The 13,717-nt window shown below is 37.6% G+C and overlaps 1 protein-coding gene across 4 annotated transcripts in view; it reads left to right on the forward strand.

Annotated features, from left to right (window-relative positions):
• Positions 1 to 13,065, forward strand: part of USP15 (ubiquitin specific peptidase 15) — a 165,144-nt gene extending 152,079 nt beyond the window's left edge. For all 4 annotated transcript variants that reach the window (XM_069080639.1, XM_069080645.1, XM_069080654.1 and 1 more), the window contains 4 exons: positions 544 to 693; positions 1,049 to 1,152; positions 2,246 to 2,334; positions 11,109 to 13,065. In XM_069080639.1, coding sequence (XP_068936740.1) covers positions 544 to 693; positions 1,049 to 1,152; positions 2,246 to 2,334; positions 11,109 to 11,294 — 529 coding nt within the window. In that variant the 3' untranslated portion in view covers positions 11,295 to 13,065. The remainder of the gene's footprint in view (positions 1 to 543; positions 694 to 1,048; positions 1,153 to 2,245; positions 2,335 to 11,108) is intronic.
• The last annotated feature ends 652 nt before the right edge of the window (positions 13,066 to 13,717 follow it).

The following is a 13,717-nucleotide window of genomic DNA, read 5'->3' on the forward strand; positions in this document are numbered from 1 at the left end:
TAATTATTTCCTATAAGGATTTGTGCTCAGGTATGTCCTTCTTGATGTAAAAAATTAACTGATTATTAGCTCCTTGCTTGATAAATGATTAATAAGCACTGATTTAGGTGGTAAGTCTATTAAGTGATGATTTTACTTAGAGAATGTGCATTACTTCAAATATAGCTATGTATCTATGTCCATGTGTAACTACAGTTATATTTTCAGATTTGTAATAAATTATTAGCAAGTTACAAAAAGTATGAATAAAATTCCAGTTCAAAAATTTATAGATATCCTAAAATATTTGTCGTGGAAAAGTCCGTGTCTTCATGGATTTCAAGTAATCCAGATGTTGTGTGTAAATTGTACTTTCATATCTTTTTATTCATCTCATTAAATGATTAAAATCTATTAGAATATAGGATAAGAGGAAAGAAACATTGCCTTCTATCAAAGGTATGGAGGGGCCTTCTCTGATTTATTTCAGTTTGTTAAAATAACTTGCATCTTTTGCTGCTTTTGTTCATTAACCAAGTATCCATATATTTCTCTGTATTTTAGGTACTGTCCAAATTGTAAAGAACATCAGCAGGCTACAAAAAAACTAGATTTATGGTCACTGCCTCCAGTGCTGGTGGTACATCTTAAGCGTTTTTCTTACAGCAGATACATGAGGGATAAGTTGGACACATTAGTTGACTTTCCTATTAAGTAAGTTTCAATTGCATTTGCTAAATGTTAGGAAAGCACTAATATTCTTTAAAAGTAATGGAATTCTCATTCAATATAATTTAATATTTTAGTTATAAAAATGCATTGACATATAAATCCGGGTAACAGTGATGACAAGCAGTAGAATAAGTTTACATTCTGAGTCCCCAGGCAAACTTTCTCTATCCCAGGGCCTCCTAGAAGCACTCTTTGGCAGGGAAAGGCCCATAGACAGCAGGAGATATCTGGGAAGGAGTAATTATCTGTGAAAAAGTAAAATGTTACTGACAACAGAAATCAATAATTTATTGAATATGTAATAATCTATCAATAACTTAAGTTTTTCTTTACACAGTGACTTGGATATGTCAGAATTCCTTATTAATCCAAATGCAGGGCCTTGCCGGTACAATTTGATTGCTGTGTCCAACCACTATGGTGGGATGGGAGGAGGGCACTGTAAGTTGACTTTTTATATATTATCTGTAGTCATGGTCTATAAACATCAAGATTTTAGTCATAGATATTAAAAGTGATGAGGTTTTTAAGGTGTAAATTTGATCTTGTTAATTTCTTGGGGGTGGGAATGTCAGGATAATTTAAAACAAAATCATTGTCCATTAGAGATAGACTCTTAAGATCAGGAGCTGATAGTAAAGCAGCTGATTCAATAACTGAACACCCTAATTTATTTAGTGGAGTCTTGTATTTCTCTGTAGTAAAAGATTAGTTTTAAGTCTCGTGTTGCTCTTACCAAGGAGTATCCAAAAAAATAAGTCAGGTACAATTGTACCTGAATTTACATATAATAATGTTTTATAACTGTCTTTGGAGCATATGATTGAGAAGTTGAGTTTTGCTTTCTTAATCTCAGTTGTTACTTACCTAACACAAAAAAGAAGGGAAGAGTGAAACAAGGACAGCAGGGTTATATATAATTCGTTCAGTCAACATTAACTAGACCCTACTCTCTTAAGAGGCATTCTTAGAGATTCTGCAATACAAAGACAAACAGCCCACCATCCTTGCTTTCAAGACCCTGGCAGCTTCCCCAGAAATGGAGCAGATAAATAAATACAAGATAATCTGAAAAAAAAAGAAAGCACTAATAACTATGTGGATCAGGAAGGGCTTTGTAGAATGAGCCTGAAGGGAAAAAAAAGAAAAGCTTTACAGATTTATTAGTTTTTCCTTTGGCACTCAAAATGGTAAGTTTCCATCTTTGTGAATTGATTGAGAAAGTACTTAAGTACCAAGCATGATTTTTTTCATTAATATTTTCTAGAAAATCTTAGGATAGAGAAGCCTTAGGGTTGATAAAAATGTGACAGTTTCCTTAGTATATAACTTGAAGCAGAAGAGATAGATGTTAGTCTCTCATTCAAGTTGTTCAATGTCATAAATGGTTTATAAGAAATAAGTCCTAACCTACACATAGGTAATTGAGTATTTTGTGGATTTTATAGATTTGCTTCATATATATGGTTTTCCCATTTAAGTAGTTTTAGGCAAAGTATTGATTTCTTACTAAAGGGACCACATTTCACTCTAGATACTGCTTTCGCAAAAAATAAAGATGATGGAAAATGGTACTATTTTGATGACAGTAGTGTCTCAACTGCTTCTGAAGACCAAATTGTGGTAAGTACCTGCTTTTGTTGTCTCTAAATCAAAAGAATCTTTTTTAGACTGTTGAAATTAAATTTAGCTATGAATAAAAAAACACCCACAAAAAGGGATATAACTTAGTTAGTTTTTTATATAAGTATTCTAGTGATTCAGGACTGATAAACATTAGTTCTTGATATAGGGAAATATACAGTCGCCAAGCAGTTAAGGAGAGAGGGGTCTTTAAGTCTGTATAATAACAGAGATAAGGTTGCACCCTTTTCACTGGGACCCTTCATCCTATCCTCCTCTGGAATCTTGCTTCATCAATCATCACTTCTCTCATCCTATACTTTCAGTCTTTTCCTCTGCCTACAAGCCTCTTCATTTCTTTCCACCCCTTCTCCAGTACTCTGGCTCTTTTATTTTATCAGTGTTTATTTTCCCTCCATGCAGTTCACATTATACAGATCATAATCCATCCATGCCTTCCTGGCTTGTGCCAGTCTTATCCATGAACTCATAAAGTTACTAAAGGGGGGTCTACCCAGTATGCTATTCATTGTGTTCTCTTGGCATTGGGTGGATATTAGTGAGTCAGTAAACACTCATTAAGCATCTCCTGTATACCAAACACTGTGATAACTGCTCAGATCTGGTTACCCAGAGAAGTCCATCAGTATATTTGCATGCGTTCTGCATTGTGGACTAGGCTCATGTGTTTTCCCAGTCACCAGTGCAGTGAAGCAGAGCTGTGTATTTGCTCCCAAGCTTTTTAGCGTGCTATTTTCAGCAATTGCGTCAAATGCCTTCAGTGAGGACGAAAACGTCATCCAGGCAAATTATTTAACTTGAAAAGGCTACGTAACAAGCCAGGACTATAGTGGAGGGAGAGTTGGGGCATGGCTTTTTGTTCGTGGATGATTGTGCACTCAGTGCAGCCTCCAAGGCTGAAATACAACAGATCAGTTTGCTGCTGCTTGTGCTAATTTTGGCCTGACAATTAACACCAAGAAAAAAGATACCTTCCACTGGCCAGCACCACACTATCCACACATGGAACCATTGGTTACAGCAAATGAAGAAATTCTGGATGCTTTAAAAAGTTCACTTACCCTGGTGTTACGCTTTCCGGTGATGTACACGTAGATGATGCGGTTAGCGCGTGTATTGTTAGAGCTAGCTCAGTGTTTGGGAGGCTCCGAAAGAAAGTGTGGAGGAGAAGAGATACCAGGCTGCTGAATCTGTCGTGCTGTTGTACTGACCTCATTGTGGTGTGTCTGTGAAACCTGAACAGTCTGCCAGCACCATGCCAGGAAATCACCATGCCACTGAATCACTTCCATTAGGAGATTCTGAAGATCACCTGGCAAGATAAGGTACCGGACACTGAGGTCCACTATTGAGCTGAACTGCCAGGCGTTCACACTCTGTTACAGAGAACGCATCTCTGATGGACTCGCCATGTTCAAATGCCAGACATATTTTTGCCTAAAAGACTATTTTATAGGAAACTCACACAGGGCATGGACTCCCATGGAAGCCCCCAGAAGCAATACAACAACGCTCTTCAAGGTCTTTCTCAGGAGCTTTGGGATCATTTGTAGAACATGGAAGACGCTGGCACCAGACCTCCCAGCACTGCATGCCCACGTCGAAGAAGGCATTGTGCTCTATCAGCAAAATAGAATTGCAGGAACTCAAAAGAAACATGAGATGTGCAAAAGTTAGAGACATCTCCACTCCAAATGTTCGTGTGGACTATTTGTGCCCCACCTGATTGGTCTGATCAGTCACAGCGTATCTGGAGCCCAGCATAGTGATGTAATTTTGTTCTTCTGTAAGCACAAGGAACAGCCACCAACCAGCTAAGTATCAGGATTATTAAAAGAGGCAAAAGACAGTCCTTGGTCTCAAGAAGCTTATGGTCTGATGAAGCAGACAGCAAGCAAAGAACTATGTTCAGACAAGCTGTCTTCAGGGAAAATAGGAAATCATTTTGAAAGAGAAAGTACTAGAATAAAGAAAAGTTGGGAGGGCTTCCTTTAGAAGATAGGATTTTAGTTGGGGCTTGAAGGAAGGAGGATAGGAAGGGCAGCATTCCAGGCATGGGGGACAGCCAGAGAAAATGCCCATAGAAAAGAGATGGAGTGTCTTGTTCATGGAACAGCTAGGGGGCCAGTGTCACTAGAGCAAAGAGTACATGGCAGGGAGTAAGGTGTAAGTAGGGTGGAAAAGTGGGAATAAATTATGATGAGTCTAGAACACCGGAGGATTTTGTATATGATTCTGAAGGCAATAGGGAGCCAGTAGAGTTTATTGAGTAGGTAAAGGTGAAGGCAAAATCTTTGTCTGTGATATAATTAGCCCTATGCTTTAGGGAAATCACTTTAGTGGCCAAATGAAGGATGGATTAGAGTTGGGAGAGGCACACTCACCATCAAAGAACTCCAATATTCCAAGCATGAGCTGATGAGGGCCTGTCCCAGGGTAGGGTAGTAGCATCAGAGAAGAGAAGAGGACATGGTCAAGAGATGTTGCAGAGGTAAAATTGATAGGCTTTGGCAACAGATTGTATGGGAGGGGGAGGGAGGTATAAGGGAGTAAGAGACAGCAAGGACACTTTAGGTTGTGAGTCTGGGGGAGAGGATGGTATTGCCCTCAAGAGTAGTAGAGAAGTTAAGAGGCAGGCACGGTGTAGGGCGACAAATAATGAATTCCATTTTGAACATGTTGAGTTTAAGGTGTCTCTGGACATACCCAGTTCAAGATGTGTGAAAGGTAGCTGGAGATGCAAGACTGGCAGTCAGCAGAGAGATTGGGGCAGGATGGGTAGATTTGAAAATCATCAGCATAAAGATGGGAGCTGATGAGATCACCCAGTGAAGTAGGCTAGAGGAAGATGAGAATAGAGCCCTATGGAGCAGCATTTCCCCGGTGAGCATCCAGCAAAGACGACTGAGGACTGGTCATATAGCTAGGAGGACAGTCAGGAGAAGATGTTCCCAAAACCTAGAGGGAATAGAGTTATCAAGGAGAAGAAAGTAACTCCAACACTAAACCCTGCACCTGCCAAAGTTGGCAGAGGCTGAGGAGAGTGAGAATTGAGAAAAGATCATTGAATTTGGCATTTAAGAGGTCATTGGTAACTTTGGGGTAGTTGGAAGCCAGATTATAAGATACTAAAGAGAGAATGGGGGGAGTGGAAGTGGAGACACCTATTGTAGATGGCCCTTTCAAAGAGTTTGACCACAAGGGCAGGATAATAAATAGCTAATGGGGATGGAAAGATCACATGAGAGTTTTGGAGAACTGGGGAGACGTGCACGTTTGTAGACAGTAGGGAAGTAGCGAGTACACAGAGATTGAAGACATGTGATAGAGTAGGAATGAGAAAGGGGGCACTCTGTTGGAGGAGACAGAATAGAATGGTATCCTTTGGAACAAGAACAAGGGATTAGCCTTGGTAAAGAATAAGGCCACTTCGTCATGTGAGACGGGGATGACAGGAGATAGTGGCAAAAGGCATCTAAGTGATTGGAAATGAGGAAGAGGGGAGGAGGGGGATTTGGAAGTAATGGATGGCAGGAGATGAGGAAGAAGGGAGAAGGCAGCTTTGCCTTAGTAACTCTCTTTTAACACTATCTTTTTCCTGTAGCTTTAAGTACCCTTTCTCTCTCCCCCTTTGTCCTCAAAGTGCATACACCCATACTCAGGAAGTGATTGGCCAGCTATTAAAGCCAACCTAATTTTAATAACCTTCAGACAACACCTAAAATCATTTCCTTGCTTCAGTCTTTGTGTTTTTAATAGGACACCTCTATCTACACATGAAAAAATCTAGACCTAACATATATCCTGACCCTCCTCCTGTCTATCTCCCTAGTCCATAGTACTTTTTCTTCCTGTTCACTGCTATATATAATATGCTTAGATTCATTGAGCAGAAAAAAATTGCCCAATAAAAAAGGTTATTTTTCCTATTTGGACAGTTGCTTAATAAAACTCTGATAACCTGCTAAAATAAGTAAGTAGTTTTTTTTCCTCAAGTTATATGAACCAGCTGTTGACCTCATCTGTCGGTATATATGTATCTTGGAAAAATAGTGAAAAGAACCCAGGATTGAATAAGAAGAGAGTGAACTGTATGTATTGCCTTTGGGAAGTTACACAGATCTTTTAATGAGCCCAAACTTCGCCCTGAAAACAAAAGGCCCACCTTTTGAAAACCTGTATTCAAGTGATGTATATTTGCAAATCCAGGAATAATATAGTCCAAGAAGAATTAAAGCTGAGGATCATTCAGAGAACTTGAAAGAAGATTATGTGACCATGAGCAGACTGCAGCACATCATAAAACAAGGAATTATGCACCAGTGGTATGAAAGGATGTTATCAGAGAAATGTATCTTTTACCCTTAGAAATTTTGCTTCAGCCCAACCATCCTTCTAACAGTTCTCCACCCTCTCTCTCCTTCCCTGCCAGAATTCTAAGCTGGAGGTCAGCAGACTCATGCCACCGGCTTGCTTTTGTACTGCCTGGGAGCCAAGAGTGGTTTTTACACTGTGTTAAATCAAGTTGTGTCGTATCTTCAAATATAAAAACCGTTCTTGGGCCACGAGATCTGACCCTCAGATGGCAGTTTCCTGGCCCCTTTTCTAGAGAAGGTACTGCACACTTGTATATGTTTTTAACTCCTTTCATTCAGTTCAGTACTTCCAAGCCAGTTCCATCTTCCTGGGCCTCCATTTTCTCATCTGTAAAGTGAACAGATTAGAGTAGATGGTCTCTGAGTTTCCAGTTCAAAAAACCCTATGATCCTTGGGGGTCTAGCTTCTTCCCCATTCTACTGAACTTACCTTCTGAACAATGACTTTCTTTTTCATTTATCTTTTTTTATTGATTTTTTTTGTTCGTTTTACATCATCTTCATTTCCAAATATATCCCTCCTCCATCCAGCAAGCCATCTCTTGTAATCAGGACCAAAAGAGAATAAAATGCAATTTAGCAAAATTAACCAACACATCAAAAAATCTTACTCCACAGGTAATGTTCCAGACCCATGGTCTCACATCTCTGCAAAGAAGGGAAGAGGATTTTTTTCATCTCTCCCCTGGGGCCAACTGTGATCACTATAATTATACATTATACATTGTTCAATTTGGTCTTTTTTTTTTTTCATTTATAGCATCAAATCTAGAGCTGGAAGGGATCTTAGGAGTAATTTATTCCAAATCTCTCGTTTTACAAATAAGGAAACTGAGGCACATGAATATTAAGTGACTTGCCTGTGGCCTCACAGGCATTAAACTACAGAAGTGAGATTCAAACGCAGGTTTTCTGACTAGCATTAGTACTGTTTCCACGGTACCACAGTGCTTTTTTATTTGTTACATTGTTGCACACATGATGTTTATTGTTTTCCTGGTTCTGCTTGCTTCAGCCTTCATCAGTTTGCCCATGTCTTTCCATGGTTCTTTGAATATTTTTTTATTCATCATTTCTCTTATGGGTTTAGCACTATTCCTTTACATTGAGGTCCAGTAGGGGTTTTTTAGTTGTTACCCAATCAGTGGACATTTGCTTTTTGTGTAGTTCTTTACTCCCACAAAAATTGCTGATAAGACTATTTTGTTGTATCAGAAACCTTACTGTGTTTGACTTCTTGTGATATTTATGCCTAATAGAGGGATCGTGGAATCAGAGGGTATGAACGTTTTATCTACTTTCTTAGATTAAATTCAAGTGGCTTTCTAGAGTTAGGAGACCAATTCATTTCACTGTCAAGTAGTGCACCTACCTTTCTACAGCCCCTCCACCATTGACTCTTTCCAGCTTCTGTCATCTTTGCCAGTTTGCTGGTTAAGGTGTAAAATAGGAGTTGTTTTTGATTTGCATTTCTCCTATTAGGGATTAGTAGTCATCTTTTATAAATAGTTTGTAATTAGTCTTTTGAGAACTGTTCATATTCTTTGACCACTTATTTATTGGGGAATGACTTATATGCTTGTGTTAGTTCTCTTAGATCTTAGATAAAAGTTGTTTTTTAATAACTCCAGTCAGCAGCTTCTTCCTGCTCATAACTGCATTCATTTTTTTACAAAAGCTTTTCATTTTCACATAATTGAAATCTATCCCTTTTGTGGTTAAGAACTTGCCCCTTACCCATAGCTGTGAAAAGTACCTGATCTTATTATCTTCCAGTTTCGTGGGTGAATTTTTTTTTTAATGATGTGACGTAAATGACTTTTCTGCTGTGAGTATATTGTGGCATGTGGTGTAAGATGGTGATTTAAATCTTGATTTCTGCGAAACTGTTTTCCAGTTTTCCCAGCAGTCTTTCTCAAATAGGAAGTTTTTATTCCTTGGGTTTATTAAAGACTACATCATTGAGATTGTTTGATTTTAATTCTTCCGTATGTATTATTTTACTTTTTTTAACTTACCTGTTATTATTTTCCCGCACTCTAAAAATTATCCCCATGGTAAAACAATGATATTTTAATCTCCAAATCCAATGACCTTTACTTAGTCATTATCCACCTCAACTTCATAATGACCCTTCCGTTTAAAAACTTTGTTCTTTAACTTCTTTGACTTCTCCTGTGTGTTGATTGCACCTCTTTTGTTTCCTCTATACAAATTGTTGTCAGAGGCTGGCCTGGATAGGAGAAATGTTGTCAGATCCTACATGCTAGGGATACAGAAACAAAAGTAAAACTTTTTGTGGCTTCAAGTAATCTCCCTTCTGACTGGGGGAGACATGTCTGTATAAACTTAAACCGAATATGTACAAAATACATACAAGGTAGTTTGGAGAGGGAGAGCAGTAGCAGCTAAGGGAGCTTTACAAAAACTTCGTGCAAAAGTTGACACTTGAGCTGAGTTTCAGAAGAAGTGAGGGATTCCAGAGGGTGAGGAAGGGGAGCCAAGCAAGCCCGAGCAGCAGCCAAACCAAAGACACGAAGGCAGGAAATGGAGTGCCATGTATGACTACCTGTAATGGGACAATTATGATCAACCACAGAGTTTGCGAAGGGGGGAAAAGCTAATAAGAAGCATGGGAATGTAGGAAGGAGCCAGACTGTGAAGAGTTTAAAATGCCTGACAAAGAGTTTATATTAGATCCTAGGATTATAGGGAGACCCTGAAGTATAGACTGGGAGAGAAAGGGTGAGTGGTGACATGGTCAGACCTGTGCCAAGGAAGACCACTTAATCAGTCATATTCAGGATGGATTGGAACAAGGCTGTCCTTAGAGGAAGCAGTGGGACCAACCAGGAGGCTATGGCAGTAGTTCAAGTGAGAGGTGATAAGGGATCCTGAACTAGGGTGATAGTTTTGTGAGAAGGTGTGGAAGGTGTGTTTTGGAAAGAGAAATACCAAGATGTAGTAATTTATAAGAGTATATCGTGATACCAAGAATGTCATATCCCTGGTAGTAATAGGAGAGTTTAGAAGGTAGGTTGGATTTGAGAAGAATATAATTAGTTTTTAAGAGGTTGAGTTTAAGATGACTATGGAACATCTCATTTTGAAATGTCGACTAAGCAATTGGCAAAACTAGGGTACAAGAGAGAAAATAGGGCAAGATATATTAATTTAACTCTTGGGAGCTGACAAGATGGTTACCAAGTAAGAGAATGTTAGAGAGAGAGAAAAAAAATAAAGAGGACCCAAGTCAGATGCTGGAGGTCTCAGTCACAGTTAGTGGGTATGAAAATGAATGATTATCCACCAGAGAAAAGTAAGTGGTAGTACAGAGAAAGTTTGGAGAACCAGGAAAGAACGACGTCACCAGATCCCAGAGAGCATCAGGGCCAGCAGTACAGAGGGGATCAGCTGTGCCAAAAGTGGCAGGTAGGTCAAGAACAGTGAGGGTTGAGAAAAGGACATTAGAGATTGATGATTTATTAGCCTTAGAAGCTAATAAATAATCAATTTTGTCCTCAATTAGTAGGATGCTTTCTGACTGAAAGCACCACACAGTTAAAAGAATATGTCCATTAAGGTGATTTATATTGCTGTCCTTTGTGTGTTTCTTTGTCACCCAGGGTTTTCAGTGAATTTGGTTCTAAAAATGCTATGTATATGAGTGGGATGTAATGCCTTTATTGCCATATTTCTTGTTTTATATTTCTTGAGACATAGAGTCACACTATGAATTCTAGCTTTCCTGATTTTTATCTTCTACTTTCCATGTGACAGCTCAAGTAACTTTATAGCTCTGGCCATCAGTTCCTTCATTTGGATAAATGAGGGAGTTGGTAATCAGGAAGGTCCTTTCCAATTCTAAAATTCAAAGTATTCTGTTAGGTCAGGAACTACAGCTTGCTTTCTGAGTTTAATTCCTGAACAGGGCTATATATGTATATAATCAATATTTAGTACATATTTTAGATGTTGTTTTAATCTAAGTCTGAACTAGTTTTTGTTTGCCCTTAATTACATTTACAGTAAAATTCTGTTATTTAGTAATTTGATGGTATAGTAATGAGTCTGAAATAGTTTTTATTTATGTAAATAGGATTCCTCACTCAGTGGTTTTTATCTTATTACTAGAAAGGAAATATACAATGGTAAGTTTTAGTCCATTAGATGTTTTTTAAAGTAGTTCTGAGTGCCTCAGTTAACTAAATTCCTTTTTATACTGTCTGCCTTCATTAAGTCACATACAATTCACTTAGTGAATTCATCTTGCTTCTCAACCCATATCAGCCACCATCTGAAAATCATTACTGTGTTAACACTCTCTGTCTGTCTGTCTGTCTGTGTGTCTGTCTGTCTGTGTGTTTGCTCCCACAGTCCAAAGCAGCGTATGTGCTCTTCTACCAGAGACAGGACACTTTCAGTGGAACTGGCTTTTTCCCCCTTGACCGAGAAACTAAACACGGTGCTTCAGCTGCCACAGGCATCCCATTAGAAAGTGATGAAGATAGCAATGAGAATGACAATGATCTAGAAAATGAAAACTGTATGCACACTAACTAACGAAAGTCCTAGAAGCCATAAAAGAAAGACTTTCCTGCAGGTGGTTTTTGTTGAAATAATGAAGTTACCCACCACATTAAAACAGAAGTCTGAGATGGGGAGTTTCAAATAAGAGAATGTAAATCCTTTATCAGATTTTAACTTGTGCAGTACTTGAAGTGAAACACAATGAAAACTTTAACAGAAATTGTCTCTTAATACATTTACAGTCTTGTATTTACAAGCTAAATATATATAGGAAATCACAAATAAACCCCTTTTAAGTTTGCTGCTGTTTTGATGAATTATGTTTCTTTAATTGTTTTGGATGTGAGTTAACTGATGACAAATGTTAAATTTGTGGATGTTGGTCATTTAATTTACTCTATTAATACTGCAAGAAAACAATGACTAAACCTAGTTTTTGGATGAACTTATTCATGTATATTAGGCAACCATTCATACTACTATGCTATTTAGCTGCACTAGTAAATGCAGCATAAATACTGCAGTAGTGTTTCTGGGAAAACCAAATTTTCAAGTCGTTCCCTAATAATCAAGCTGGCCTATTAAGAAAAACTGAATCATGATGGAAGAAATAAGCTCAGAAAGATTATTTCTCTTTGTGGTATCATTAAATATCAAGAATATTATGTCCATCTCACTGCTGCTGTGGAGCAGACTCTAGATTTCTCACTGCATATGAAGTCATTTTTCAGTTAAATATTCCTTATTGCTGTTGGATCTATTACTTAGACATTAAAATTCTTAACTTGCTTATAAGAAATGCATAACTTTAATCTGGTGTCAGTCCAAAGTTTAAATTTGTGCTGCTCATTTTTCTCCACCCCATTTTTCCATAGTTTGGCAACTTTCAGCTCTCCCAATTATTATAAAATAAGGTCAGACTTAATAGTATTCTATATCCATAGTAATAACTGTACATCAAACATAGATGAGATTTTTTTTTTCATACACTTGCCTTTAAATCATTAATGGACAATTGGCTTTAAAGGTAGGTCTGTTAATTTTCTTTGTGTGTTCCTGATGGAATTCACCATAGCCTTACAGCTTTTCTCAGAAGGTAACTTGTTATAAGAGAATTGGCATTTGCATGTTCCAGAGTCAGAGCCTGTACAGCATATACAGCATACAAACCTTGAATTTGACTTAGTTAACCACATTCAAGGATTCAGGATGCCAAAAATATGTGTGAACATTTTAATCATTTTTTTATTTGCTGCTTTCCCTTTGATCTAGTTGAAAGAATGTATTGTTGATTGGCATACAATACTGCCTTTAATAGGAAATCTTTTAAGTGCTGGGACACACTTCACATACCTACCTATGAGCTGAGGAATTGCTTTGTGTCCCACTGTTACTGAAGCAAAAAGTATGATGTTCTTCACTTGAACTAATCAAATACAATAGGTTATAAATTGTGTATTGTAAATAAAAGTTCACTCTGTGAGTGCACATTTTGGTAAATTATTTATTTATGTTAGCATTAAAGTTAAAAAGAGGGGGAAAAGATGCATTTGACCAGGATAAACGAGGTATGTTGAACATGGCTTTTGCTTTATACCTTGATATTAAAACTGGTGTTTCATCCTGGTATTTTAAAGCTGCTTTTTGGATTTTTTTTTTTGGTTTGTTTTTTTTTTTTCTAATGTAAACTAACCTCCTGCATGACAGAGGTTAAAATTTTGTCTGCACTTGAGTTCACTTGAGTTTACATTTGAAATGTGCATGTTTATTTATACAGATTTCAATAAAGCTATTCAAGGCCTTATTTAGTCTTTCATTTCTTACTCTGAACCTTTTGACAAAAGCTTTTATTTTATAGGTAGGTGACCAAAATGCCATTCATTAGCTATTATATCATAATTATAGCTTAACTATTTGAAATGCTTCAAAACAAAAATGCATCCTCCTGTTAAGGGCATATGATAAAGGCCAGTTTTAATTAAACATCTCCATTTTGAGCCAGAATCAAAATAGACTAAGCAATAGTCCGTTTTTCTGCACCTAGATTGTCATTTTTATCTCAACAAGGATAAATACACATAAGAACAGAGATCTAAAACTGGATGGAGTCACAGTAATCCAGCCCTCTCTTTTACACATGAAACCAAGGACCAGAGAGTTTGTCACTTAACCCAATTTTATACACCTTGATAAAGAAAGTAAAAACTGTCCTAACACTATTGTAAATGTCAGAGACAGAATTTGAACTCTGGCCTTATGACAACAAATTCAGCACTCTTTTCACCATACCCCAACACATTATAACTAATTTTAAATGTTTTAAATTATTACTGTAGGGAATAGAGATTTGACCTGTGATTTCACTCGTATAGGAACTTAACCCTCCATTTCATATGTAGAAACTCTACAAGTGTGGCTCAGTACTTTCTCTGCAATTTTAAGACTTAGGAGAGGTG

This window comes from Petaurus breviceps, unplaced genomic scaffold (genome assembly GCF_028583685.1).
Source record: "Petaurus breviceps papuanus isolate PSGF00001 unplaced genomic scaffold, PetGlider_PUasm1.0 154, whole genome shotgun sequence".
In the NCBI taxonomy this organism is placed as follows: Eukaryota; Metazoa; Chordata; class Mammalia; order Diprotodontia; family Petauridae; genus Petaurus; species Petaurus breviceps.